This window comes from Mixophyes fleayi, chromosome 10 (assembly GCF_038048845.1).
Source record: "Mixophyes fleayi isolate aMixFle1 chromosome 10, aMixFle1.hap1, whole genome shotgun sequence".
NCBI lineage: Eukaryota > Metazoa > Chordata > Amphibia > Anura > Limnodynastidae > Mixophyes > Mixophyes fleayi.
Window position 1 is genome coordinate 52258790 of NC_134411.1, and position 25892 is coordinate 52284681.

General features: G+C 41.0%; 1 protein-coding gene and 1 pseudogene across 5 annotated transcripts in view; one reads left to right on the forward strand and one right to left on the reverse strand.

The window, feature by feature from the left end:
• Window positions 1-25892, forward strand: part of CNIH2 (cornichon family AMPA receptor auxiliary protein 2) — a 111482-nt gene that overhangs the window by 23080 nt on the left and 62510 nt on the right. For 3 of the 5 annotated variants that reach the window (XM_075188749.1, XM_075188750.1, XM_075188751.1), the window contains exon 1: window positions 15770-15958. The exons of the other annotated variants lie outside the window; for them this stretch is intronic. In XM_075188749.1, the coding sequence (XP_075044850.1) occupies window positions 15785-15958 (174 nt within the window). In that variant the 5' untranslated portion in view covers window positions 15770-15784. Of the gene's footprint in view, window positions 1-15769; window positions 15959-25892 lie in introns of those variants that run through there. 5 annotated transcript variants of the gene reach the window in all.
• Window positions 24212-24322, reverse strand: LOC142104729 (U2 spliceosomal RNA; annotated as a pseudogene).

Consider the following 25892-nt stretch of genomic DNA (forward strand, 5'->3'; position numbering starts at 1 on the left):
CCCCGGATGCTCTGATTGTGTTTAAAACACAATCAGAGCAGCCGGGCAGCACACTGTCCCTGCCTGTCACTGCAAACGGACCTGCACATAGTGTGCAGCTGCCGGCAGCAAGCCCCTGCTAAGGGGGGCGATCGCCCCGATCGCCCCCCCCTGGATCAGCCACTGGGTTGTTTTGTGTCTCAGTTCAGCTGCTAGACAAAGTAAGTTCAAGTGTCATTGCTGTTACCATATTTGTTGCTCCCTCGATGATCCCCGTCAACTCCTTGTTTGCAGCAGCTGCAACCACAACTTCTGCATAAATGGGGAACAAGTGTCCTGGTTCTGTGTACAGCAGTGAGCATGATGCCAAACAAATTTGTCAGGAGCACACCTACACCGAGCTGGCAGATAACCACAAGAGTGCCCATCCAGCACAAAAGCTTTCTCCAGAACCAGAACAAGAAGGAGGTTTGGGTAATGTAATGGGAAGGAAGGTCAGGGTAGTCAGCAGATGTCTCCTCATTCCATCTATCCCACACCACCAGTAGCCCGTCGCTAATAGCTGCTTTAATATTAATCGCTAATAACAAAACTCCTGCCATAAAGAAGCCACAAGCACTTTCCTCATCAGGAGCTACAATAGTTATTCTGCTTTATTATTATTATTATTATTAATAATGTAGATAATAATAATAATAATAATAATAATAATAATGCAAAATGCTTTATGTATCAATTGTTCCCTCCACACCACTGAGTACGCTCAATTGGATAGGCCCACACATAACAACCGAACAACTACATACAAGATTGATGAAGGAGATACAGAGGGTAGAGAAGGTTGTGTCAGTTGGGGGTAGGATTGATTATCGTGGAGGGGTGGGTTTTTAGAGAGGACTTGGGAGATTGAAGGTTCAGGCAGAGTCTCGTCAGGTAGAGTAGGGAGTTCCATATTTTGGGAGCAGCACTGGAAAAGTCTTAGAGATGGGAGTTAGAAGTGTTTATAAGTATAAGAAAGGAGTTGTGTCATAGGTCAGGCATATCTAAGAAGGCAAGAGGGAGAGTATTTTTTGATGGAGTCAGTGAAGTATTAGAGAGAGATGTTGGTGAGGGCTTCAAAGTTGAGGGTGAATAACTTGAATTGGATTCTGAACGTAATGAGGAGCCAGTGTAGACATTTTCATGGTAAAATGGTGAGAGAGGAAGATCAGTGTTGATGCTAAATGTAGGAGAGATGGATACAAAGGTACAGGAAAGGTTTGATAGTAGATGCTTGCAGTAGTCATTGTGAGAAATACTGAGAAAATGGTTTTGCTAACATCCAGAATGATAAATGGACACATTCTGACAAAAGCAGGAGGTGACATGACAGCTGAAGGGACTGGATATGTGGAGTAAAGTTGAAGGGGGAGTCGAGGATAACACCAAGGCAGCAGACATGGGAAACTGCAGATAGTGTGATGTTATCAACTGTGAGGAAGAATAGAAAAGGGTATTGCCACTGGGAGGAGGGAAGATGATATGCTCCATTTTGGACATGTTGAGCTTTAGGTAGCTGAAGACGATTATATATGTAATCTATTATTTTATATTCCATTTTATAATATATTAGCAATTATGCTTGAATTACTTTGGTAAACAAGGGTTATTTCCCTCCCCCACTGCAAGCATGAGGCTAGTGGAGGTTGTGTGAAAACCTAGGAAGCAACTCATTTTGCACTTCAAATGCTGTAAGCTACTTCCTGTGGAAGGTTAACTCTACCCAGAAGAAAGGTATTATCTTATGTAGCAAAGAGCACTAAGGTCTTTCTTTCGCTGTCATGGTAGGACACAGCTCCCAACTGCTGGATACTGTAAGTTGAATGGAATGGAGGTTTGTGTATTTATGAAGTGGCCAGGAAGGCAATTTATAGTAGAGGCTGGCTAATATGAAAAATTGATTTATAATGGAGTGTGAATGGAATGAAGGAGTATAGTTTATCCTGGGCAAACCACGTTACAATGCAACGGGTGCAAATTAGTTTATTAATTTGCACATAAGTTAAATACTGGCTGTTTTTTCATGCATCACACAAATAGTTGAGAGCATTATTTTTACACTGAAATATAAAGTTGATCTACGACAAGCCCTACCTCAACTATAAATCTGCCATCACATTTTAAACTTACATTCCTCTTCAATGCAACATGGTTTTGTCAAGGTGCAAAGTTACTTTTTTTTGGCTTTACTTTCCTTAATGAATCAGGCCCATATATAGTTTTGTGATCATTTGTACTTGGTTTGCAGATGTTAAAATATGGCTGAGATGAGGGACTTTGTCGTAGTATAACTATATTTGAATGGAATATAGTTATAATGTGTAACTGCTGTTTATTAGGTTTTGTAAAACAATGTTATGTTGTAGCTTTGATGGAGATTGAAGATTAATATATGACTGTGGATTAAGATTTCAAGGATAGGATTTTCATACATTTGAGGTGGCACTGTGGTTGAGCAGTGCGGCTGGATGTAGTGGTAAGATGGCTGACATTGTGTTAGCTCCTGCAGTGCTATGCATTAGTGGGACCGTGCTGTACATTCAATTTATGAGACACAGTGATTATGGTGTTTGAATGAAATAACTAGAGTTTGTTTGTCTTTGGTTTAAAATGTGAGTCCTGCAGTTCCTATGATGTTTGGAGTGGATTGTGGAATGGCAAAGTGGTTTGTATGTAAATTTTGAAATATTTCCATTTATTCCTAGATATACTGAATTAGTTAATATGGCAGCAAGGTGATATACAATGTGTTTAGACCAGGCTGAGTTTCAGACAATGGAGAAAATGAAGGTTGATCTAGAAGTTTCCATGCTTGCAAGATAGCTGCCATTGTCCTGTGTGAGGTAAATAATGTCTTTACTGTGATGCTAGGAGTTTATATGTGTTTATATGTGAGATAAATGGTAGAAGTTTATATGTGCGATAAATAGAAGTTTTATAGCGTAATATGTTGTGAAATGAATGGAGGAGTGAATTGTGTTTCGAATGCTTAAAATGGAGTCTAGTCTGAGATTGTGTCTCTCACTTTCCCCTCCCTTCCCTCCACCCACACACACAATACACAAACCTTTAGACAATAGGTGAAGCTGGCACACACACACCCTTACAATGGGTGATCAAAATACACACACAATAACTTGTATATTTATAAAAAAAGGCAATGAATGTAATGTATTGTATGGATATCTATGCTATACCACCCATGTTAATAGGACATAGTAAAACCTGTTGACTTTGTATAATATACACTCTCTACTGTTTTATAATATATATAAGTTTTGCAATTACAATGTAAATTAAGAATACAAAACATTTTAAATGAAGATATATTATAGTTATTATATAAATTGCTCCTGTGGATTTAAGAGAAAATAAGAATTATATTTCTTAGGTGAAACCAGAACTACCTTTGCGAGCAGTTGGTAGATGGTAATAGTCATAAACAATGTTATTAAATGTACAATAGAATGGGGTTAAGTCAGCGCTGACTATAAACAGCAGCCACCTATAATCCTACATACATTCCACCCAGGTATATAAACATATAAATCACACACAATATGGACAATAGGAACGGCGCTATCAAAAAAATACCAATCAATTTTCTTATAACAAATGAAATGGACCTCAATAGATGTTTAAAACATGTAGTCCATAAGTCCCAAATTAGAACAGTGATCCTCTCCTTGGGAATGGTTAAGAATAGTATGTTGAATGTTGAAATTCTAAAGTACATATTATATAATATGTCCTTTCTTTCTTCCAAATATTCAAAGGAATATATCAATAAAGCTCATTCATGGGATTCCATACACATAAAAAAGAAATAAAAAAAACACATCTTAGTGTAATCTGTTTCACATATGGGAATTCCCTGCACTAATAGATATCAAAGTAGGTGGTTCTATGGTTAGTATAATCACCACGTGAGTAATAACCACTCCAATTCCACACTTACATAAAGGGATATCCGGAATTAGCCGATGTCAGCATCTGGGATGCACTAGACTTATGAATGATAACATATTTCTTTTCTCCTTAAATCGTCTTGTCATAAATGCCAAACAGAAGAAATAAAGGCAATATGGTAACAACAACTATGAACTTTAGAAGGACAAAGTTTAAGCATTAATTCTTGTCAACTGCTTTTACTATTATAAGGGCACCAAATGGGATTTAAAAAAAAATAATATTATAAATACCGCTGCAGGTACATACCATATGGCAATAGCATTTTTAGAAATGCATGCAATCAGTGTGGTCAAATAAAAATATTGGAGGTAATAGGGAAAATAAAATGAGCTTTTAAATTGTTAAAACTAGAAGGAACTGAAAATTAATTATGGAAAGTCAAGTAATGTAGCATATATTAAAAGTATATTAGATTAGCAAAGACTAAAGCTGAAAATGGATTGCAAAATATGTCTAATCTGAAATATTTTTTCAAGCCCATAAACAGCAAGAAAATTAAAACTTATAATACTGGACCACTAAATGATTAAGTATGAAAAATAATTGTAGAAGATAAAGACAAAGCTGATCTTTTAATTGGTTAAAAAAGGATGAAGAAGCAATAGGAATTAGGTTTTGTAGCCTAGGTACACCATTAAATGCTACGGGCCTGATTTATTAAGGAAAGTAAGGCAAAAATAAGTACAAACCAACCAAGGGGTGCAAATTAATTTATTATTTTGCACATAAGTTAAATACTGGTTGTTTATTTCATGTAGTACACAAATACTTGATAGCTTATTTGTACACTGAAATTTAAAGTTGATCTATGACATGCCCTACCCCAACTATAAATCTGCAATCAAATTTTAAATTTAACTTCCCCTGAAATGCAACATTGCTTTGCCAAATGTCAAAGTTACTCATTTTTTGGCTTTACTTTCCTTAATGAATCAGGCTCTACTTGTCTAATACAGAAAGAGGTGCTGTTACCTCTTAAACAGCTTAAGACATATAAAAAAAAACCGTGATCCATCGTACTTTTATGGACTCCTTCATAACTGGTCAGTGCCACAGGATTGGTGAAAATCTTGAAATTATAGACCTGTGAATCTTACATCATTGGTGAATGAAATTTGGAGGGGTTCTGACAGATTGTGTTCAGATCATCGGCGGCTCTAGACATTTGTCCTACCCGGGGCTATTTTAGGGGGGGGCGATTTAGGCTCCGTGATGTCTAAGGCTGCCGGTGGCTGCACAGTATGTGCAGGTCCGTTCAGCAGTGGCAGTGTGCTGTCCCGCTGCTCCGATTGTGTTTAAAACACAATCAGAGCAGTCGGGCAGCACACTGTCACTGCTGAACGGACCTGCACAGTGTGCAGCTGTCGGCAGCATGCCCCCTGGATCCGCCACTGGTTCAGATATATATTGTAGAAAATAATTTGATAACAAGTCATCATCATATTTAAGGTCTGTTCATGATCTACAACTAATAGTTTTATGAGGAGGTAGATCTTGGTTTGGCAATTGATGTGTGGTATTTGAACTCTGTAAAAACATACAATGCTGTTTCACATTACAAACCAGTACACAAAATGAGAGAACTGGTTCAAGGATAGAATCAGGGCCACCTTAACTACTTTATGGGCCCCCGGGCAATGCAGTGTACCGGGCCCCTAAAAAAATAATAATATATATATATATAAATAGTGTGTGTGTGTGTGTGTATGTAAAAAAAAATGATATTATATATATAATCACTTTTTTTTTACATATATATATATATATATATATATATATAGGGGCCCTCTTAACTTACCTTAAGTCCGATCCTCTTCTTTTTTCCGCGACGCTGAGTCTCTTCTGCCCTCTTCCGTGCTGTGGTTGCAGTGAATGCTGGGCGTGACATCACGCCCAGCATTCACTGCGAGCACAGCATGGAAGAGGGGACCAGGGAGGGAGCCGGATCACCGCTGATGTGACCGCAAGGTAAGTATTTAAAAAAAATTTGGACGGGCCCCCCTTGCCTGCAGGGCCCCCGGGCACCTGCCCATCATGCCCAATGGAAGAGACGGCCCTGGATAGAAGACAAAGGGTAGTTAGAAATGTTTTATTCAGACTGGGCTAAATATATTAGTAGTGTCCGCAGGGACCAGTATTGTGCCCTGTACTTATTAATCTTTTTATTAGGTCTCCATATTTGATTAATCTTTTTATTAGGTCTCCATATTTGATGATGACACTACGCTATGTAGGGTTAATAACACAGAGCAGGATAGTAATTTGCCATAGAAAGATTTAGACAAAATTGCATACCTGACCATGACATATTCAGTTAATGTAAATAAACATAATGTACCCAGACTGTGGTAATAGCAATGCTACTTACAGTGTTGAACTGGCCCACCGAGTATGGGGGAAATGCCCAGAGGGCCCCACCACAAGGGTGCTCCAATCTTTACCATCAGGGGGTGGGGTCCACTGTCTGTAACAATACTGAGAGGTGCACTGATATCTGCACCCTTAAGCACTACAGATGTACACTAATTAAGTTGTGATTCTGAGGAGTATGTTGGAGCTGCCAGCAGCCAGGCAAAGAAGAAAGAAAAGCTGTCCCATAAGCGAGGTAAGTAAAGTAAACTAACTACTGCATGGGGAGGTGCGGGTTGTAGGGAGGTAAGCACTGTATGGAACCTCTACTGTCAGCCAGGTTCTCTGTACATAGCTATATATTTTATTATAAATTGTTAAAACTTGATAGCTGAATGTTTTTCTCATAGGTTCAAAAATGTCTCTCAAACATGACTAACATTGCTGATGACAGATTTATTTATATATATTTGCAGTACTGATTCTTCCCTTATAGTTGTCAGTCATGTCAGTATATATACACACTCTCCCTCCCTGATGTCAGATACACCAACTGTGACACTCTCTTCCCTGCTTCCAGACACCCAAACTGTCACACACCTCCATCCTGTTGCCAAACACCCCATCTGCCACAATTCCCTTCTCTGCTGCAAGGCACCTCATTAATCCCACTCCCCCTTCACTGCTTTCAGTAATCCAAATTGCCAAACTCCCCTTTGTTTCTTCTAGAAACCCCATCAGCCTTCTCTATTTTCATGCACCCCATCAGACACACTCCCTTTTCCTGCTTCCAGACACCGCATCTACCCCACTCCTCTTCTCTGCTTCAAGGCACCCCATTATACTTAGTCTTCCACCCAGCTGCCAGACAATTAATTTGCTACACTCCCCCTCCCTGCTTCCAGACAGCCCTATCTGCCACACTCCCCCACCCTGCATTCAGACACCCCATCAGTCACATTCTACCACCATCTTCCCCTCCCTGCTGCCAGGCGCTCCATCTGTAACACTCACCCACCCTGCCGCCAGAAACCACATCTCCTACACTCCCCTTCCCTGCTTCCAGACACCCCATCTGTCACACTCCTCCCTCTCTGCTGCCACACTGGTTCCCACTAATGCTGCCACTAACACATTGCTCCTTCCTTTTGCCAGACATTCCTTTCTGCCACCATTCTCCCCATACCAGACACTAGGCTGGTCTCCTTACATGGCTTTCAAAACTGCACTAGAGACTAGGGATGTGCACCGGCCACTTTTCGTGTTTTGGGTTTTGGGTTTTGGGTTCTGATTACCTTAAGGTTTTGGGTTCTAATGGGTTTTGCCAAAACACCCCCTCAAGGTTTTGAGTTTTGGGTTTTGGGTTCTGATTTTTTTTTTAAAAAGCATAAAAACTACTAAAATCCTGTTTTTTTTTGTTTGTTTTAACTCCTACGCTATTATTAACCTCAATAACATTCATTTTCACTCATTTACAGTCTATTCTGAACACCTCACAATATAGTTTTTAAGCCAAAAGGTTGCACCGAGGTAGCTGGATGACTAAGCTAAGCGACACAAGTGGGCGGCAGTAACACGTGGCCCATCTAAGAGTGGCACTGCAGTGGCAGACAGGATGGCAGTTTGAAAAACTAGGCCCCAAAGAGCACATAATGCCAAAAAAGAGGTGCAAGATGGAATTGTCCTCCCACCCACCCTTATGTTGGTGAAATAGGACATGCGCACTTTAACAAACCAATCATTTCAGCGACAGGGCCTACAAAACTGTGGCTGAAATGATTGGTTCATTTGGACCCCCACAAAACGAGCTGGCAAAGAAAAAAAAGAGGTGCAAGATGGAATTGTCCTTGGGCCCTCCCACCCACCCTTATGTTGCGGAAAAAGGACATGCACACTTTATCAAAGCAATCATTTCAGCGACAGGGCCTACCAAACTACTGTGGCTGAAATGATTGGTTTGTTTGGGCCCCCACACAAAAAAAGCTGTTCATCTCTCCCTGTACAAACTAAACTGGCTCTACTGAGGCAAGATGTCGTCCTCATCCTCATCCTCTGATTCCTCACCGCCTTTAGTGTATACTTCCTCATCCTCACACATTATCAATTCGTCCCCGCTGGACTCCACAATCACAGGTCCCTCTGTAGTCTCTGGAGGCCATTGCTGGTCTTCATTGAAGAATTGATAATTAATTTTGATGAACATCATCTTCTCCACATTTTGCGGAAGCAACCTCCTTCGCCGCTCACTGACCAGGTTCCCCGCTGCACTAAAAACTCTTTCGGAGTACACACTGGAGGGGGTCAACTTAGGTAAAATAGAGTCAGTTTGTACAGGGGCTTCCAAACTGCCTTTTTTACCTGCCAGTACAAGTAAGGACTGTCTGACATGTTTACTTGGATGCTGTCAGCAAAGTAATCCTCCACCATTTTTTCAATGGTGACAGCATCCAATGCAGCGACAGTAGACATGTCAGCAATCGTTGGCAGGTCCTTCAGTCCGGACCAGATGTTCTCTGCATCCCCGCCAGCGGGTCGTTTATGAAATCTCAGCTGTTTCCTCGCAGCCACAGGTGTGGAAGAAAATAAAGGAGGAGCTGTTGCCATGTCATGGTCCTCTTCAGATGACAATCTCCTGATCAGCAGGTATTTGCACCGCTGTAGACTTGTCTCCGCCGGAAACAGAGACACAACATACGCTTTAAACCGAGGATCGAGCACGGTGGCCTGAATGTATTCCTCTGACTTTAAAAGACTGACCACCCTCGGATCCTGGCAAAGCGTACTAAGGGCTTCATCCACAAGAGCTACATGCTTTGTGGAATCGCAATGCTTTACCAGCTCCTCCCTCACTTTCTCCAGCTGCTTCTGCAACAGCCTGATCATGGGAATCACCTGACTCAAGCTGGCAGTGTCGGAACTGACTTCTCGTGTGGCAAGTTCAAACGGCTGGAGAACCTTGCACAACACGGAAATCAGTCTCCACTGCGCTTGACTGAGGCGCATCCCCACTCCTTTGCCTATGTTGTAGGTGGCTGTGTAGGCTTGAATGGCCTTTTGCTGCTCCTCCATCCTCTGCAGCATATAGAGGGTGGAGTTCCAGAGCGTCACAACCTCTTGTTTGAGGTTATGGCAGGGCAGGTTCAGGCTTTTTTGATGGTGCTCCAGTCTTCGGTAGGCAGTGGCAGAATGGTGAAAGTATCCCGCAATTTTGCGGGCCACCGCAAGCATATCCTGCACACCCCTGTCACTTTTAAGATAATGCTGCACCACCAAATTTATTGTGTGGGCAAAACATGGCACGTGCTGGAAATTGCCCATATGTAATGCCCGCACAATGTTACTGGCGTTGTCCGACACCACAAATCCCCAGGAGAGTGTAAGTGGGGTAAGCCACTGCGAGATGATTTCCCTCAGTTTCTTTAAGAGGTTGTCGGCGTTGTGCCTCTTACTGAAATCGGTGATACACAACGTTGCCTGCCTTGGAACGAGCAGGCGTTTCGGAGATGCTGCTACTGATGCTGCTGCTGCTGTTGCTGCGGAAGGCGATGCATCTACCCAGTGGGCTGTCACAGTCATATAGTCCTTAGTTTGCCCTGAACCACTTGTCCACATGTCCGTGGTTAAGTGGACAGTGGGTACAACCGCATTTTTCAGAGCACTGAGGACACTTTTTCGTACTTCTCTGTATATCCCGGGTATCGCCTGCCTAGTGAAGTGGAATCTAGACAGGATTTGGTACCGGGGACACAATACCTCCATCAACCTTCTAAATCCCACTCCACTGATGGCGGACACCGGATGCACGTCTAACACCAACATAGCTGTCAAGGCTGCAGTTATCCGCTTTGCTATAGGATGAATGCTGTCGTACTTCATGCTCATGGCAAACGACTGTTGTACGGTCAATTGCTTAGTGAAAGACGTAGCGGTCTTACGACTTCCCCTCTGGGAAGATGACCGACTACCAGCAGCTACAGCAGCAGCGACAGTAATAGGCGTACCGCTGCAGGATCCTCCGGAAAAATCCCGGATTGAAGAGGACTCAGTCATGCCGGTGACATGGCCTGCAGGACTATCTCCGATCCAGATCGAGGAGGAAATTGACGAGGAGGGTGTTGCTGGTGTGGATCCAACGGCACTAAGGGATTTAGGTGTTCCTGGACTGCTTACGGTCCTAGCCACAGTTCCTGAACTAAACACAGATTTATGAAGGTTCTTCAGGTGACGTATAAGGGAGGATGTCCCTAGGTGGCCAAGATCCTTACCCCTGCTTATTGCAGCTTTACATAAGGTACATATGGCAATACATTTGTTGTCCGGATTGGGATAGAAATAATTCCAGACCGAAGAGGTGGATTTATTGATCTTCTGGCCAGGCATGACGATGGGCTTTTTCATCCCATTGACAACAACTGTTTCCCCCCCTGGTGCCTCATTTAAGAAAACCACATCAGCATCCTTCTCGTCAAGTTCCTCCTCAGCGCCAGCTACATCAATATCCTCCTCCAGGTGTACAACATTGACACCTTCATTATCCAAATCTGTAACTGCACTGTGGGTGATCCTTCCAGCATATGCAGAGGGCGTGCTGCAAATGGTGGAAGGAGCCACCTCTTCCCGTACAGTGATGGGAAGGTCAGGCTTCGCAACCACCAACACCCTTGGACTCTCCTTGGGGATTGGTGATGCCATGTCTTTAGAAGGCAGAGTTGTTTGCTGTGTTTTTGATGACAGCTTAACTCTCTTAAATTTTTTAGAGGGGGGTGAGGAGGAGGGCTTAGATCGTTGTGTGAAGCTGAACCACTAGTCATGAACACGGGCCAGGGCCTAAGCCGTTCCTTGCCACTCCGTGTAGTAAATGGCATACTGGCAAGTTTACGTTTCTCCTCAGATGATTTTAAGTTTCTCTTTTTGCTATTTTTGGAGAACTTGGGCTTTTTGGATTTTACATGCCCTGTACTAGGAGATTGGGCATCGGGCTTGCCAGATGACGTTGATGGCATTTCATCGTCTATGTCATGACTAGTGGCAGCAGCTTCAGCATTATTAGGAAGTGGGTCTTGATCTTTCCCCACTTTATCCTCCAAATTTTTGTACTTTTGTATTTTAGCGTACCCCTAAACCACACACACCCGGCAAAGGCTTTAAAAATTATATGCGGCACAGGACAGTACCACTGGACTGGAGTTATACAGCAGTACCACTGGACTTATACTGCAGGATCAGTGAACTTTGTTATATAGCAGTACCAATGGACTTTTACTGCAGGATCAGTGAACTTTGTTATATAGCAGTACCAATGGACTTATACTGCAGAATCAGTGAACTTTGTTATATAGCAGTACCAATGGACTTATACTACAGGATCAGTGAACTTTATTATATAGCAGTACCAATGGACTTATACTGCAGGATCAGTGAACTTTGTTATATAGCAGTACCACTGGACTTATACTGCAGGATCAGTGAACTTTGTTATATAGCAGAACCACTGGACTTATACTGCAGGATCAGTGAACTTTGCTATATAGCAGTACCAATGGACTTACACTGCAGGATCAGTGAACTTTGTATATAGCAGTACCAATGGACTTATACTGCAGGATCAGTGAACTTTGTTATATAGCAGTACCAATGGACTTATACTGCAGGATCAGTGAACTTTGTTATATAGCAGTACCACTGGACTTATACTGCAGGATCAGTGAACTTTGTTATATAGCAGTACCAATGGACTTTTACTGCAGGATCAGTGAACTTTGTTATATAGCAGTACCAATGGACTTATACTGCAGGATCAGTGAACTTTGTTATATAGCAGTACCAATGGACTTATACTGCAGGATCAGTGAACTTTGTTATTTAGCAGTACCACTGGACTTATACTGCAGGATCAGTGAACTTTGTTATATAGCAGTACCAATGGACTTATACTGCAGGATCAGTGAACACCCCCGAACTGAGTAACAAGAATCGCTGGGGTTATGTGAAATACCCTACCTAGTAAAAACTGGGGAGCGATTCTTGATTGAAATAAGAGGCAATGAGGATAGGTGAAACAAAACGCCAACGCTTCTTGGCTTTTTCAAGGCAAAAGTCTGAAAGCTGTTTTCAATCCAAGCTCCAATGCCTGAGTGAAGATGGCGGCGGGCAGCGGGGAATAATATTAATCCGGATCTCGCAAGATCTGACGGCGGGATGATGACGTTTTGCCTCGTTTTGAGTTTTGCGTCGGGCGGGAATCCCCGAACAGTGCTTGGATCCAGCCTCGGATCGGCACTGTTCGGGGGTGTTCGGATTTCGGGAATCCGAGCCCGCTCAACCCTACTAGAGACATCAAAAAGGGAAGAAAAAGAGAGAAAAAGAAAAAAAATACATTTTACATTACATTGAAGAGTGCATGCACATAATTTTTATATATTGTTGTTTTTAGAAATATATTATTATTTTTGCTTTTTTAGGAATAAAAAATAGTATTTCAAGAGCAAAATATGTAAAATATATAATATTATAGATGATATTGATATTATCCAGGCACAATTCTTATGACATAATCATGGAGATTTTCCCACAATGAACTGCAGGAGCAACAATAGTATGTATCATTCACATTTTACTATTGTATGCAAAATGCATTAATAGCAGACATACATTTGCCGTGAATTGATCTGGACATTGTTTAATTGAATGAATCACTAAATGTGCAGTAGTGGATGAAAAATCGTTTTATAGACAGGACACCACAATGGATAATACTTAGGGGTACATTTACTAAAGAGCAAAATAGTGAAAAAAAGACGTAAGAAACACTGTTATTGCTACACTACACATCCCTGTCCCGATTTTTCTCATTTAAAGAATATAAAATGTTAAATTTAAGTTGCTGTTTGAGCAATCTTGCCTGTAAGAACAGGGAAAAAGAAATAATTAAAAAAAGGGGGCAGCTTCAATTCCCGCGTTGTTCTAAAGAACAATGCGGGGTGCGCATCATTACCGTTAGTACAGTAATTTTAACATGGATTTCTGCTTGCGGCTCAGGGAGCCGTGAGCAAAAATCAGTGTTGAAATTACTGTACTAACGGTAATAATGCACATAAATTACCGTAGTAACGGTAATAATGTGCATTAATTACTGTAGTAATGGTAATAATGCACGCCCCGTGTTGTTCTGAAGAACAACTTGGGGAATTGAATCTCCCCCAAAGAATGTAAAAAAAAAAACCTCCCTCCTCTTCTGTAACAGCCCTGTGTACTGAGCATCGGTACAAACGAACGGCCCCTTCATCTGTGAGTACCAGGGTTAAAATGTTGAACTACAGTGGTTGCTCTTGTGCCACCTCAAGTGTAAGCAGGTACTTGGACACAAAAGCAGCCAATACAAAATTTTGGACCCCTTAGGAGAAAAAAAATGGGCCTCATAGTGTAATTCAATAAAAATCTTCATTGTTCCTTGGGATAATGCTCCTGATTGGCTGCTTGGCTATTAAGTAGGCAGCAGGGCTGACGCCACCATTAGGCAGCCTTAGGCAGCTGCCTAGTGCACTGGCCTCTGGGGTCGGCACTGTGGCTGGGGAGACAATAATTATTAATAATATTAATAATTACTTAAATTAATGCGGGCGGTGCGATCATCCAGCGTAGATTGCCCGACCATAATATAGCTCTCCTGCAGAAACATGTGGTGCTGCTACAGTCCAGCACTGCATTTTAAAATCTGCCCGCTGTCGGCTCCCGGCTTATGGTAGCATGTAGAGGAACCGAAAGGACTCAGGCAGAAGACAGAAGAAAGAAGCAACAAACAAGAGGCAGACAAAAGAGAAAGGAAGGAAATTGGAGAAGTGAAGGTGAGTACAGAAAAGAAGAGGCTACAAAAAACAGGGGGGTGCTACAGAGAAAGGGGGGCAGAATGGATGCTACAGAAAATGGGGGGTTGCTATAAAAAGGGGGGAGAAAGGATGCTATATAAAGGGGTGGTGGATGCTATACAAAGGGGAGAGAGTGGATGCTATAGAAAGGGGGGGGAGGCTACAGAAAGGGGGGGTATGGAAGATATGGAAAGAAGGGGAGAACGGAGGCTATAGAAAAAGGGGGATGGCTGCTATAGAAAGGGGGGGAGAATGGAAGCTATAGAAGGGGGGAAGATGTTATAGAAAGAGAGGGGAATAGATGCTATAGAAAGGGGGATGGATGCTCTAGAAGGGGGGAGGCTATAGAAAGGTGGGAGGCTACAGAAAGGGGGGCTACAGAAAGTGTGGGGTGAATGCTATAGAAAGGGTTGGAGAATGAATTCTATAGAAAGAGAGGGGGAAGGGAGGTTACAGAAAATGGTGTGGTGGATGCTATAGAAAGGGGGGGGAAATGGATGATATGGAAAGGAGGGTTGAATGGATGCTATTGAAAGGGGGGGGGATGGATTCTATAGAAAGAGGGGAAGAATGGATGCTATAAAAGAGGGGGCATTAGTGCTATAGAAAGGGGGGAATGGATGCTATAGAAATGGGAGGGAGAAAGGATGCTACAGAAAATGGGGGGATGCCACAGATAATGGGGGGTGAGAGGATGGATGCTACAGAAAATGGGGGGGGGGAGGCTGGAAAAACTAGGGGAGATGTGGATAGAGAAAACGGTGGTGGGGGAGGCAGGGGGGATTACACTCAGAAATCCCCATGAGCTACTATGGGGTCTATGCATTAAAATAGTGCAGTGACAAACCTTACACATCACTGTAAATTGCAGCCATGCGTAATGAAGCAGAGCTGTAACTCACCAAGCCGGGACTACTCTAGAAGAGTTGAGGGACCATTTATGTTTTTTAGCATTTGCCCTCTATTTGACTCTCCTCTGTTGCTTTCTGTTAGTATAATTAATTTTACACCTACAGAATATATTGACAAATTCAAATAAATATAGAGCGGTCTAGGTTATCTAGATCATTTAGATTACCTTCTTCTATATATTTGCAAGTGTTAGTATATTTAATTTTGCATCTACATAATACATTAATAGACAGCAACAGAGGAGAGACAAGTAGTGGGCAAATACTAAAAAAGAAAATGGTTGCTCAACCATTAAGCATTACGCTGTTTATTAAATATTTGTGGGCAAGAGGGCTTGTGTAAAAAAATCTGGTTGGCAAGGAGGCATGTGATAGGAAAGCAGTTTGGCAGGGGAGCATGTTTGAGAAAAGAAGGTGGACGGGGGGGGGATTTTAAAGAAAAGCTGATGGGCAAAAAGCTGGCTAGGGTGCTTAGGGCAGCCGTGTATATGAGAGATAAGCTGGTGGGCAGGGGGACACGTGAGTAAAGCTGGTGTTATGCGGCTTACATATATAACAAAAGCTGATGGGCAAGGGGTAGCATATGTGAGAATAACTAGTGGGCAGATGGGCATGTGTGAGGAAAGTTGTTGGGCAGCCAGGGACCTGTCAGTGTGTAACAGATAAGTGATGTCAAGTTTTTTTTGTTTTGTTCTGCAATCTAGCATTTGGAGACCCCACTCTATCAAATCCTGTGTTTGCTCCTGGGCAGCAGTGAAGCCTGGACAGCATTCTGCGTCGGTCATTAGTACATCTGAACATCAGTGCACCTGGACTGCAGCCTTACCTGCCAGTCAGGATGAGGTAAGACTTATTATTTTTATTTTAGAAATGTTAAGTGTGTTACGGGATGGGAAGTGAGATTTTTGGGAAGGAAGAGGGACGGAAAGCTTAAGCTTTGCCTAGGGCGCCGAGCAACCTTGCATCATCCCTGGCAGGCAGGCTTTCCAAACATTAACTCATGTTGCGCCAGGAGCTTTACGATTTCTTTCTGGTTAGTTTAAATGTTTTATTGCTAATTCTCCATATGGATTACGTCAAATCCTCCTCATCATCATCATCATCATTATCATTTATTTATATAGCGCCACTGACTCTGCAGCGCTGTACAGAGAACTCACTCACATCAGTCCCTATCCCATTGGAGCTTACAGTCTAAATTTCCTAACATACACACACAGACAGGGAGAGAGAGAGAAAAAGGTCAATTTTGATAGCAGCCAATTAACCTACTAGTATGTTTTTGGAGTGTGGGAGGAAACCGGAGCATCCGGAGGAAACCCACGCAAACATGGGGAGAACATATAAACTCCACACAGATAAGATCATGGTTGGGAATTGAACTCATGACCTCAGCGCTGTAAGGCAGGAGTGCTAACCACTTAGCTACCGTGCTGCCCTGCTTTAAATCACGGAAAGAAAAAAAATATTCAGGCAAGTATTTATTACAAGTACTGCATTACAGAAAAAATGATGGCCTCTACAATACAGCATTATTTTATTTCATAAGGGGCTCAGATCAGTATCTTAATTCATAAGGGTGCAGAGTTTTATTTGAATTACACTATTATTTTACATTACATTATAGAGGATAATCCAATTTTACCCGGCATTTTGCCTTAAACCACATACGCTTTTGGTAATTTAGGGGTTTTGAAACCACCACACATCGCAAGCAGTTTGGGTTTTCACCTGCCAATCTGATGAATAGTAAAACCTGCAGTTTGGAGGTGAAACCCCCAGCGATGTTGGGTGATGTACAATGGTTTTAAAACAGCTAAAAAAATTGGGAGTAAATTTATTAAGAATCATGTTTGGTGGTAGTTTAAAACCGCCACACATCGCTGTTTGAGGCTGCGATGTAAAATGTCTGGCTATGTGTGGCAGATTGAAAACTGTTAGTATTAGGAGCGCTTTCATGGTCTCCTGCATTCATGGTCTAGGAGGAGACAGGAAGTGGAGCAGAATTACACTGTCCGAAAGCGCTTCTTTTGCACATGCAAACCCCTCAAACTGGAAGTTCGGCTTCGCGTTGTTACTCTCAGTCAGACAGTGCATGGGGACAGTTGCAGTTCTAATAGCTGCATGGCACCAATATATAAAGTACCCCAAAAGTCCTTATATGTGACCGGATGCTCCATAGATAATAATAGGAGAGTCTGTGCCCATAATAAGTTCCTGCACAGCTGTGCAGTATACTAAAGAGTCCTGCAACTGTATAAGTACAAGAGTGCATTACAAGCCCGCACCTGCATATCTACAAGCCTGTATATACAACTGTATAAGTGCATACAACTGCATTCAACTGTTATTGCCTGCTGTACTAACAAGTCTGCAAATTACAGTGAGTACCTGCATATATCTGTTACTCAACGTTCAATAAACAGAAACCTGTTTAAGTTTAAAAGTGTTGTGGCTTAACATCCACATTAACACCGCTCACACCTTTAATAACATCAGAAGGTATAACCAACAAAAACGGCTAAAACCACCATCAAAACTGCCAGAAAAAAAATCACTGATAGGCTTGATAGCTCAAACATGCTGTTTGCATGTTCATCATTGTTAGAATTGGAATGGCGATCTGTAAAGTGGTGGCTTTTAAAAATGTTCATTCTGGCCGTTTTCATGGGGGTTTGGCCTTTAGCTAAGCCGGCGGTTTTAAAACTGCCGAAAAAACACCTGAAAACTGATATATATGATATATATGCTGTGGATCAGCTGTGTTCCTTGAACTATATGTGAGTTAAGTGTTTATCTTTTTATTAAAATTTATATATACATTACATTCTATTCTCCTCCATTTTATTATACCGCCGTTGGAGGAGTGTGGTTCTCTATAGGAATATGGCTGTCTCCAAGGAAACATCTCCTGACTGTTACCTTTGAGGTTATTTGATTTCCAGCTATCTGGTACGCATATGATTTTCTATTCACACATAGATGTGGTGTTGCTTCTTTCTGGCTAGAATATATGCACCCGGGCTAACATTAGATATTACATCTTTCAAGTTGCTGTGGTGTTTTCAAGCCTCACGTGTTGTATTACCTTTAACACTACAATATTACGCTATGTTTGCCTTTTTCCACATTTCTTTATTGCTCCTGAGTTGAGATCCAGAGCTACAGTGCTCAAAGAAGATCCACTCGTTTCTAAAGTCTTACAGATCAAATTTGACGGTACGCATATATATACATATTTCCGTCTATTATCATCTTGGTATTACACTATGAGGCGCCCTGCCTGTGCTTTGTTTCAGTGAACTATTTCTTCTGGATTGACCATCTGGATTCAGGCTGTGTGTGGCTGCCACTCACACAAGAGTAAAGTGATTGTGGATTTTTCTGATACATTGGGACTATTATTGTACTTAACATTATTGTACTTAAATTCTCTGAATATTTTATAACTGTTACCGATGTGATAGACAGCGCCTGAGTGTATCAATTATTGTGTTCTATATATATATATATATATATATATATATATATATATATATATATATATATATATATATATACACAAACTGCATTTTCCAGCATAATGTAGCACAAATCACAGCTCAATGTTGCCTATCTAAATTACAGTTTTGGTGCAGATGAAAATGTATGTTACTTGTTTTTGTTTACAGTAACTGCCTACTGTTAAGAGCAAATATATACCAAATCCTATAGGAAATTCTTTTGATAGCTATTATTTTTGTAAGATTAGGACACATAGATGCACTGTGGAACACAGGTCACATGCAAAATACGATTGGAGAAAGTGCACGTAAAATGATTGTATATTTGTGGTCCATGCAGAGTTGCACGTAACTAATGAAACATTTCACTCGGCATGAGCAAGATACGCCACATACAAGTCACATACTGATATGTGTATGGATGCAAAGATAATACAATACAAACAGCTTTACATACATACATATTATTAAAGTCATTTTATCGCTTACCAATAAAACATTGTCCAATGCGATTGTTGTGGTTCCAAAGCACAAAGATATTTAATTGCAAAATATAGCAGGATTTACAGCAAGTCATTATTATGCATTAAAGATGTTACAATAAAGCAGGAAAGTATAAAAACACCAAATACATTACATTTTCCTTATAGTGCTTTACCCAGGCCCAGGGGATACAGTCAGGGGATACATGTAGCCAGGATCAGAGAGAGAGCAATGGGCCAGCATGCTTGTATGCAGCTTCAGTATAGAAAAAAACACTGATGATGTCACTATGCATACAGATAACACTTAGTGAGGTCTTCATTGGTCCAGGGTTAATGATATTCCAGTTGCACAAGTCTGCACAAGATCTACGTCCTTCTTCCACTCTCATCACATCCTCCCATTCTCGGTTACAGGATTTTTTCCGGGCTGCACCCACTTTGTGGAATTCCCTCCCTCGTACAGTAAGACTTTCCTCTAGTCTTCAAACCTTCAAGCGTTCACTGAAAACCCACCTCTTCAGACAAGGTTATGATATTCCTCAACCACCATCTTAATTTCTCTAGATTACCCTATTACCATTCTCTACACAGCGAACGCAAGACAACAACCCTCTGACCAACATTGCCACACACACAGCCCACTCAATACTTTTACCTTTGCATTCTAGCTGGTCCATTGTGCAATATGATGTAGCACATGCCCTTGTGTTTCAAACTCCCATTGTCCTATAGATTGTAAGCTTGCGAACATGGTTCTCTTACCTCTCTGTCTGTATTACCCAGTATTGTCTTATTAATGTTTGTTAGCAATTGTAAAGCACTACGGAATCTGATGGCGCTATATAAATAAATGTTGATGATGATGATGATGATGTCATAGGTCAGTTCAAGTGGGTAAGGGGCAACTTCCCCCAACTACGTGTCTTCACTCTGAATAACCAGTTCAAACTGACCCTCACACAAAGCACTTTTGAGTATTACTCTCATATTGCTTATATCTTGCGACCGCTATATGCGATCGCTACTCTGTCCAAACCATGTTAATGCTGGTGAAATAAGCGTTAATATGAGAACAAAATCTTTACCTTTTGCAAGACCTCAACCATAAATACCTTTACTATAGTAATATCTATGCATAAATAAACAATCTAATACATTTTGCTAATAAATAAATGTGGTTTGGAACCTTAATATATGTGTATTATCTGCAAGTGTAAGTGCGAATGTAAATGTGTGTTATGAATCTGTGCGATTACATCATAACACGTGGCATATTAATTGCAATCGCAAAATCGGTAAAACAATATTAATCAATTTGGTTTACTTCATCCAATTATCTGACTTTGACAATATATATATATATATATATATATATATATATATATATATATATATATATATATATATACATTGTGATACAGTACTGCATTCACTGGAATCTCACACAGGTTTGCTGAACCATTTCACTGTTTATTAGCAGTTGTCAGGATGGCTAAACAGTTTCAGCGAAGGTACAGCAGTCATATCCAGCAATAGTATCACAAAATCTCCCACCACCTACATCTGGCTAAACAGCCAGACTACTAGACGACCACTTACTGGCATCTGTGGTCCCGCCTACAAATACAGTGTCTTTATCCTTAACCCAAGCGCTACAAACAAATCACAGCAAAACAAACCATTTACACCCATGTGGAACACATGTGTGTGTATGTGCCGAAAGAGGATCCCAGGTAAAATTTAACCCTGTCTGCTGCAGGCTAGCTGTGTTTTTACCTATTTTCTTATACGGGAACTGTGGCAAATATGCCTCCTCGCCACAATATATATATATATATATATATATATAAAAATATATATATATCCTCAATTGTTCAAATAAAATTAAAAAATTAACAGACCAGCATCGGCAAGCCAGAATACAAAAATACAAAGGAAATAAAATAGAAAAATACAAAAAAAGTAAAGAAAAAAATAAATTTTCTACCCAACGATCGTTTCATTTCCCTTTACTTTCATCGGGAAAGTAAATGGAACTGAAATGATCATTGGGCAGGAAATGTTTTGTAATGTATTTTTTTTAGGACTTTTTTGTATTATTCTATTAAAATTATTTTGTATTTTTGTACTCTGGCTTGTTGGTGCTCGTCTGTTCATTGTATTTGAACAATGAGGATATGCAACTTACTATATGGTCTATGCACATCACTTTTTTGTTACTTTGTTTGGTAGATATTTGAGTGCATCCACCTCCGTCTATTTTTGCATATATATATATACATATATATATATATATATATATATATAGCTGATGATGATGATGACATACGGACGACTTTACATACATATATGTATATATAAACAGCTGGGGATGATGACACACGTACGGCTTTACACATATATATATATATATATATATATATATATATATTATGATGATGATGACATACAACATCCTTATATTATTATGATGATGACATACAAAGTCCTTACATATATATATATATATATATATATATATATATATATATATATATATTAGTTTTGGTTTTGGATCTGATTAACTTCGTGTTTCATCTAAAATCCCTTTTTTTGTATAAAATCACGTAATTCGGCTCTTTTTTTTATCCCTACATTATTATTAACCTTAATAACATTAATTTCCAATCATTTCCAGTCAAGAACACTGCTACCCCCTCCTGTTTCTGTATGAGCAATGGCACTGAGCAATGGCACTGGAGACTGGAGAGTGACAAGAACACTGCTACCCCTGTTTCTGTGTAAGCAATGACACTGAGCAATGTCACTGGGGACTGGAGAGTGGCAAGAACACTGCTACCCCTGTTTCTGTATGAGCAATTGGCGCTGGATCTCCTGGGGAGGGAGGTAATTATGGAATTCAAAACCCGCGAGATTCGACAACGCAACAATGACGTTTTGCCTCGATTCAGATCTGAGGATGCGTGAAAGTAAAGAGCGGGTGGGCTCAGTTTTCAGAAAGCCGTGCCTGAGCATTTATATATATATATATATATATATATATATATAAATATATATCTGAGGACATATGTACGACTTTACATACATATACATATATATATATATATATATATATATATATATATAAAATATCTACTATATAAATGCCTAGTGGCGTGTGTGAAAAAAAAACAACAAGCTGCAGCGCCACCTGCTGGGCAGAGTTATACACTGACCTATATATTTCTTGAAGGAGAAGTGACAGTTGGGAGTGGTTGGTGGTTGCCGGGGGTGACAGTGGGGAGTTTTTAACACCTTAAGTAGCTTGATGAAGGATGTGGCGATGAAGATGAAGGATGAGGTGATGGAGATTAAGGATGAGGTGGTGACATGTGGACAAAACCACGTTGAAAAAGGGCGCTTGCGTCGGGAAGTAACTCTCTTCCCCTGAGGAGGCTAGGCCCAAATGCATGACAAGAACCTTTTTAACACCATAAGTAGCTTGATTTGACTAGAATGCATGAGTATCATGCACGGGTTAACTTGTATATATATATATCTTATGATGGTGATGATGACATACAACGGCCTTACATATATATATATATATATATATATATATATATATATATCATGAAGATGATGACATACGTATGGCTTTGCATTGCTCAGTGTTACACATCCCGTGTGCATCATCTTACTTTACAAGGTTTTCCTTGTGCTGTTACGTTGCACCATCTATGCCATTGGGGATGGAGGGGTCATTTCATTTGTTACACTTGTTGATTAGGAGAATGTTGTAGCTTCTTAATAAAGAACATACTTATGTTTTAATTGTTATGTCATTTTTCATAGTTTTAAACTTTGTTATTGTTATGTGACTAAATGTAAATGTACTAAATGTAAATGTACATATTGAGCTCTTATTAAATAAATGCATAATCTACTGTGAATGCAACTTAAGAACCTTATTCTTCCATTTTTCTTCACTAAAACACACTGTTAGTGGGAAGAAACCAGACAGATATGACTAAAAAAGATTTAATATATAGTATAAGTTAAATCGACAAACATATTCAAGGGCCTATTTATGATCCCAGTACGTTAGCCCTCTATATGTACCACTTCCTCAGTCTGATAATGATGGACCACTTGCCTGTCCAGAAGCTGTTGACATCCAGGATCTTGGAGGGGTCCTTGACCACGGAGCAGAAGCGGCTCAGGAAGGTAGCGATGTCTTTACCAGGGGTGTGAGGATTTCTCATGGAGACCGTGACTCTTCTCTTCTCTCTCTGGATGGGGCAGTTCCCCACAAAGCGGGAGAAGGGAGACTCCGGTCTCGCAGTCTTCACTGCCTCCCAGTACCTCTTACAGATGGCAATGGAGGCGAAGGTGATGTACCAGATCCCTTTCAGGTAATTCTGCACGCTGAGGGTTTCAGCCTTGGAGAAGCCCTGGTCGAGGACCATCTTCTTACCGAAGGTCTCAGCCGTCATGTCTGGGACCCTTCCTTCCACTTCCTTCAACTTCAGGACCACGGTCTGCCTCATCCAGGGTTCCAGAGTGGGGGTCTTCTGGGGGGTGTCCTGGCTGGGCTGGCCTTGTCCAGCAGTAGCAGGGGCAGTGGAGGCAGAGGTTCCGGCCACGGGGAGAGGCTTCGGGGCGGTGGTCTTTTCTCCCTTCTTCCCAGGGGCAGGAGCAGGGGTGGAGGCGGGAGCTGCAGTAGCTGAGGCTATCGTCCTGGCTCTTCCTGGGGCAGAGAGGCTGGTCTTCCGGGGTGGAGGGAGTAGTGCAGATATCCTCCCGCTGGGTAGAGAGGAGCAGGGGCTTCCGCTGAAGAGGAGGCGCTTCTTCCGCTGGAGCAGGGCCCGAGGAGAGGAGGGCTTCTTCAGCTGGAGGTGCTCCCGGCGTCTTCTTCCCGGCAGGCAGGGGTCGTCAGCGCTTCTTCCCCGGGGTCGGTCTTCTTGCTCCTGGCCGGCTTTGATCGGGTAACACAAGTCTCAAACAGTTCCTCACCAGGGTTAGAGTGTGCTATCGGATGAGCCACACTCAGGTATGTCCTCTGGGTTTTGGGCAGGAGAGAGACAAGTGCACCATGCAGCAGAGTCTACATCAGCCCCTCACCGATGTTAGAGTGCGCTATCGGATGAGCCACACTCAGCATAACCTCCACCGGGTAGTTGGTAAACTGATAAGAACAGATACTACACTTGATCTTAGCCAAAAGGTCGAAAAGCTCTCTATGAGCAGCCTAAGGCTTCCAGCTAATGGAGAAATAGCAGAGCTTTTTGCATTTTAATAAATAAACTAGTGCTGCTGTCCTCATATAGGTTTATGGAGACAGAGGTAAGCTCTGTTAATGGGGTTAAAGCTGGAAAAATCTCTGATTTTCGCTAGTGTTAACCTTATCTTAAATAGCAAAAAGTGGTGAAAGAGCCTTTTACCGGCATGTACACTGACATTTTGGCTCTTTGCTGCCTCTTAAATAAACCCCTCAATGCCATAACTGTGAAAAGTTTTGTTGTTTAAATAAGGTACACACATACATATATGGTGGGCTGATAGAAAACACTGATTTCAGCTCAGTGACTATTTCCACAATCATGCAACTGCTTGTCGACTTCACTATCCTGTGTGTGAGTGTCAGCTTTTGTATTGTCATCTCTTGTATCGTCATCTCTAGTATCGTCATCACTAGTATTATCATTAGTATTGCACCATGGTCGAGCAGGTGCAAAAGAAACGACTGTTTGCAAGGTCTGCATCTGATCACAATAACGTCAACACACCCATACTATTCATTGGGGAAATTGGGGAAAGTCGAAATACCCACTCACGCCCTGTTCAGCCACCTAGAGGTAAGGGCTGATACATCTAAGATCAGAACAACTTTGCATCAATCGCTATTGCATGCGCCTGTTTTCTGAGCCATAAAGTGTTTTCTTGTCATAAAGTGCAACATATACGCACAAAACGGCTACTTGTGTTCACCTCTGCATGACACCCATAATATAGGAATGATCTTAATGTACACTCTGTAGATTCTTCTATAGAACATATCTTTATTTTCTGTGCTCGATATTTGGTGGTTAGTGATGTCTCTTGAATATTATAAGATATAATATGACAGCTAAAAATAAAACATATATTAGAAAGGTATAGTAGATATGTGAGACTTTTGCCCTAATGCGCATATATGATGAAGTAACATGCAATGTTACGTCATCATAATGTGTGTTTATGTTTATGGTTCTTTATTTCCATGCTATTGGTGATATTTCTGAAAGCTGATGTATAAGAAGTTGTACAATAATCCCTTGTATCCACCCAGGTTTTCACTGTCATTTCAGTAACACAATTTTAGAAAAGGAAAGGAAAGACCTGATTGGTTAGTAGGGCATTCTGCACCTTTTTTCCCATATGCAACAGTTTTCGTTAATGTTCCTAAAGTTTATCTTGGTGCAATGTAACACTGTGTACATGGATGTTTATGCTTTAAATTCAATTTATCGCACACATAGCACAATAGTATTTTTATCTAGGCTCAGCATGAAGTCATTCGACCTGATTCATTAAGGAAAGTTGAGCAAAAGTAAGGCAAAACCATGTTGCTTTGGAGGGAGAGGTAAATTTAAAATGTGATGGTAGATTTATATTTGGGGTAGGGCATGTTCTATATAAATTTTAAATTTCAGTGTACAAATAAGCTATCAAGTATTTGTGTGCTACATGAAAAAACAGACAATATTTTCCTTATGTACAAAATGATAAACTAATTTTCACCCCTTGCATTGCAACATGGTTTTGTCC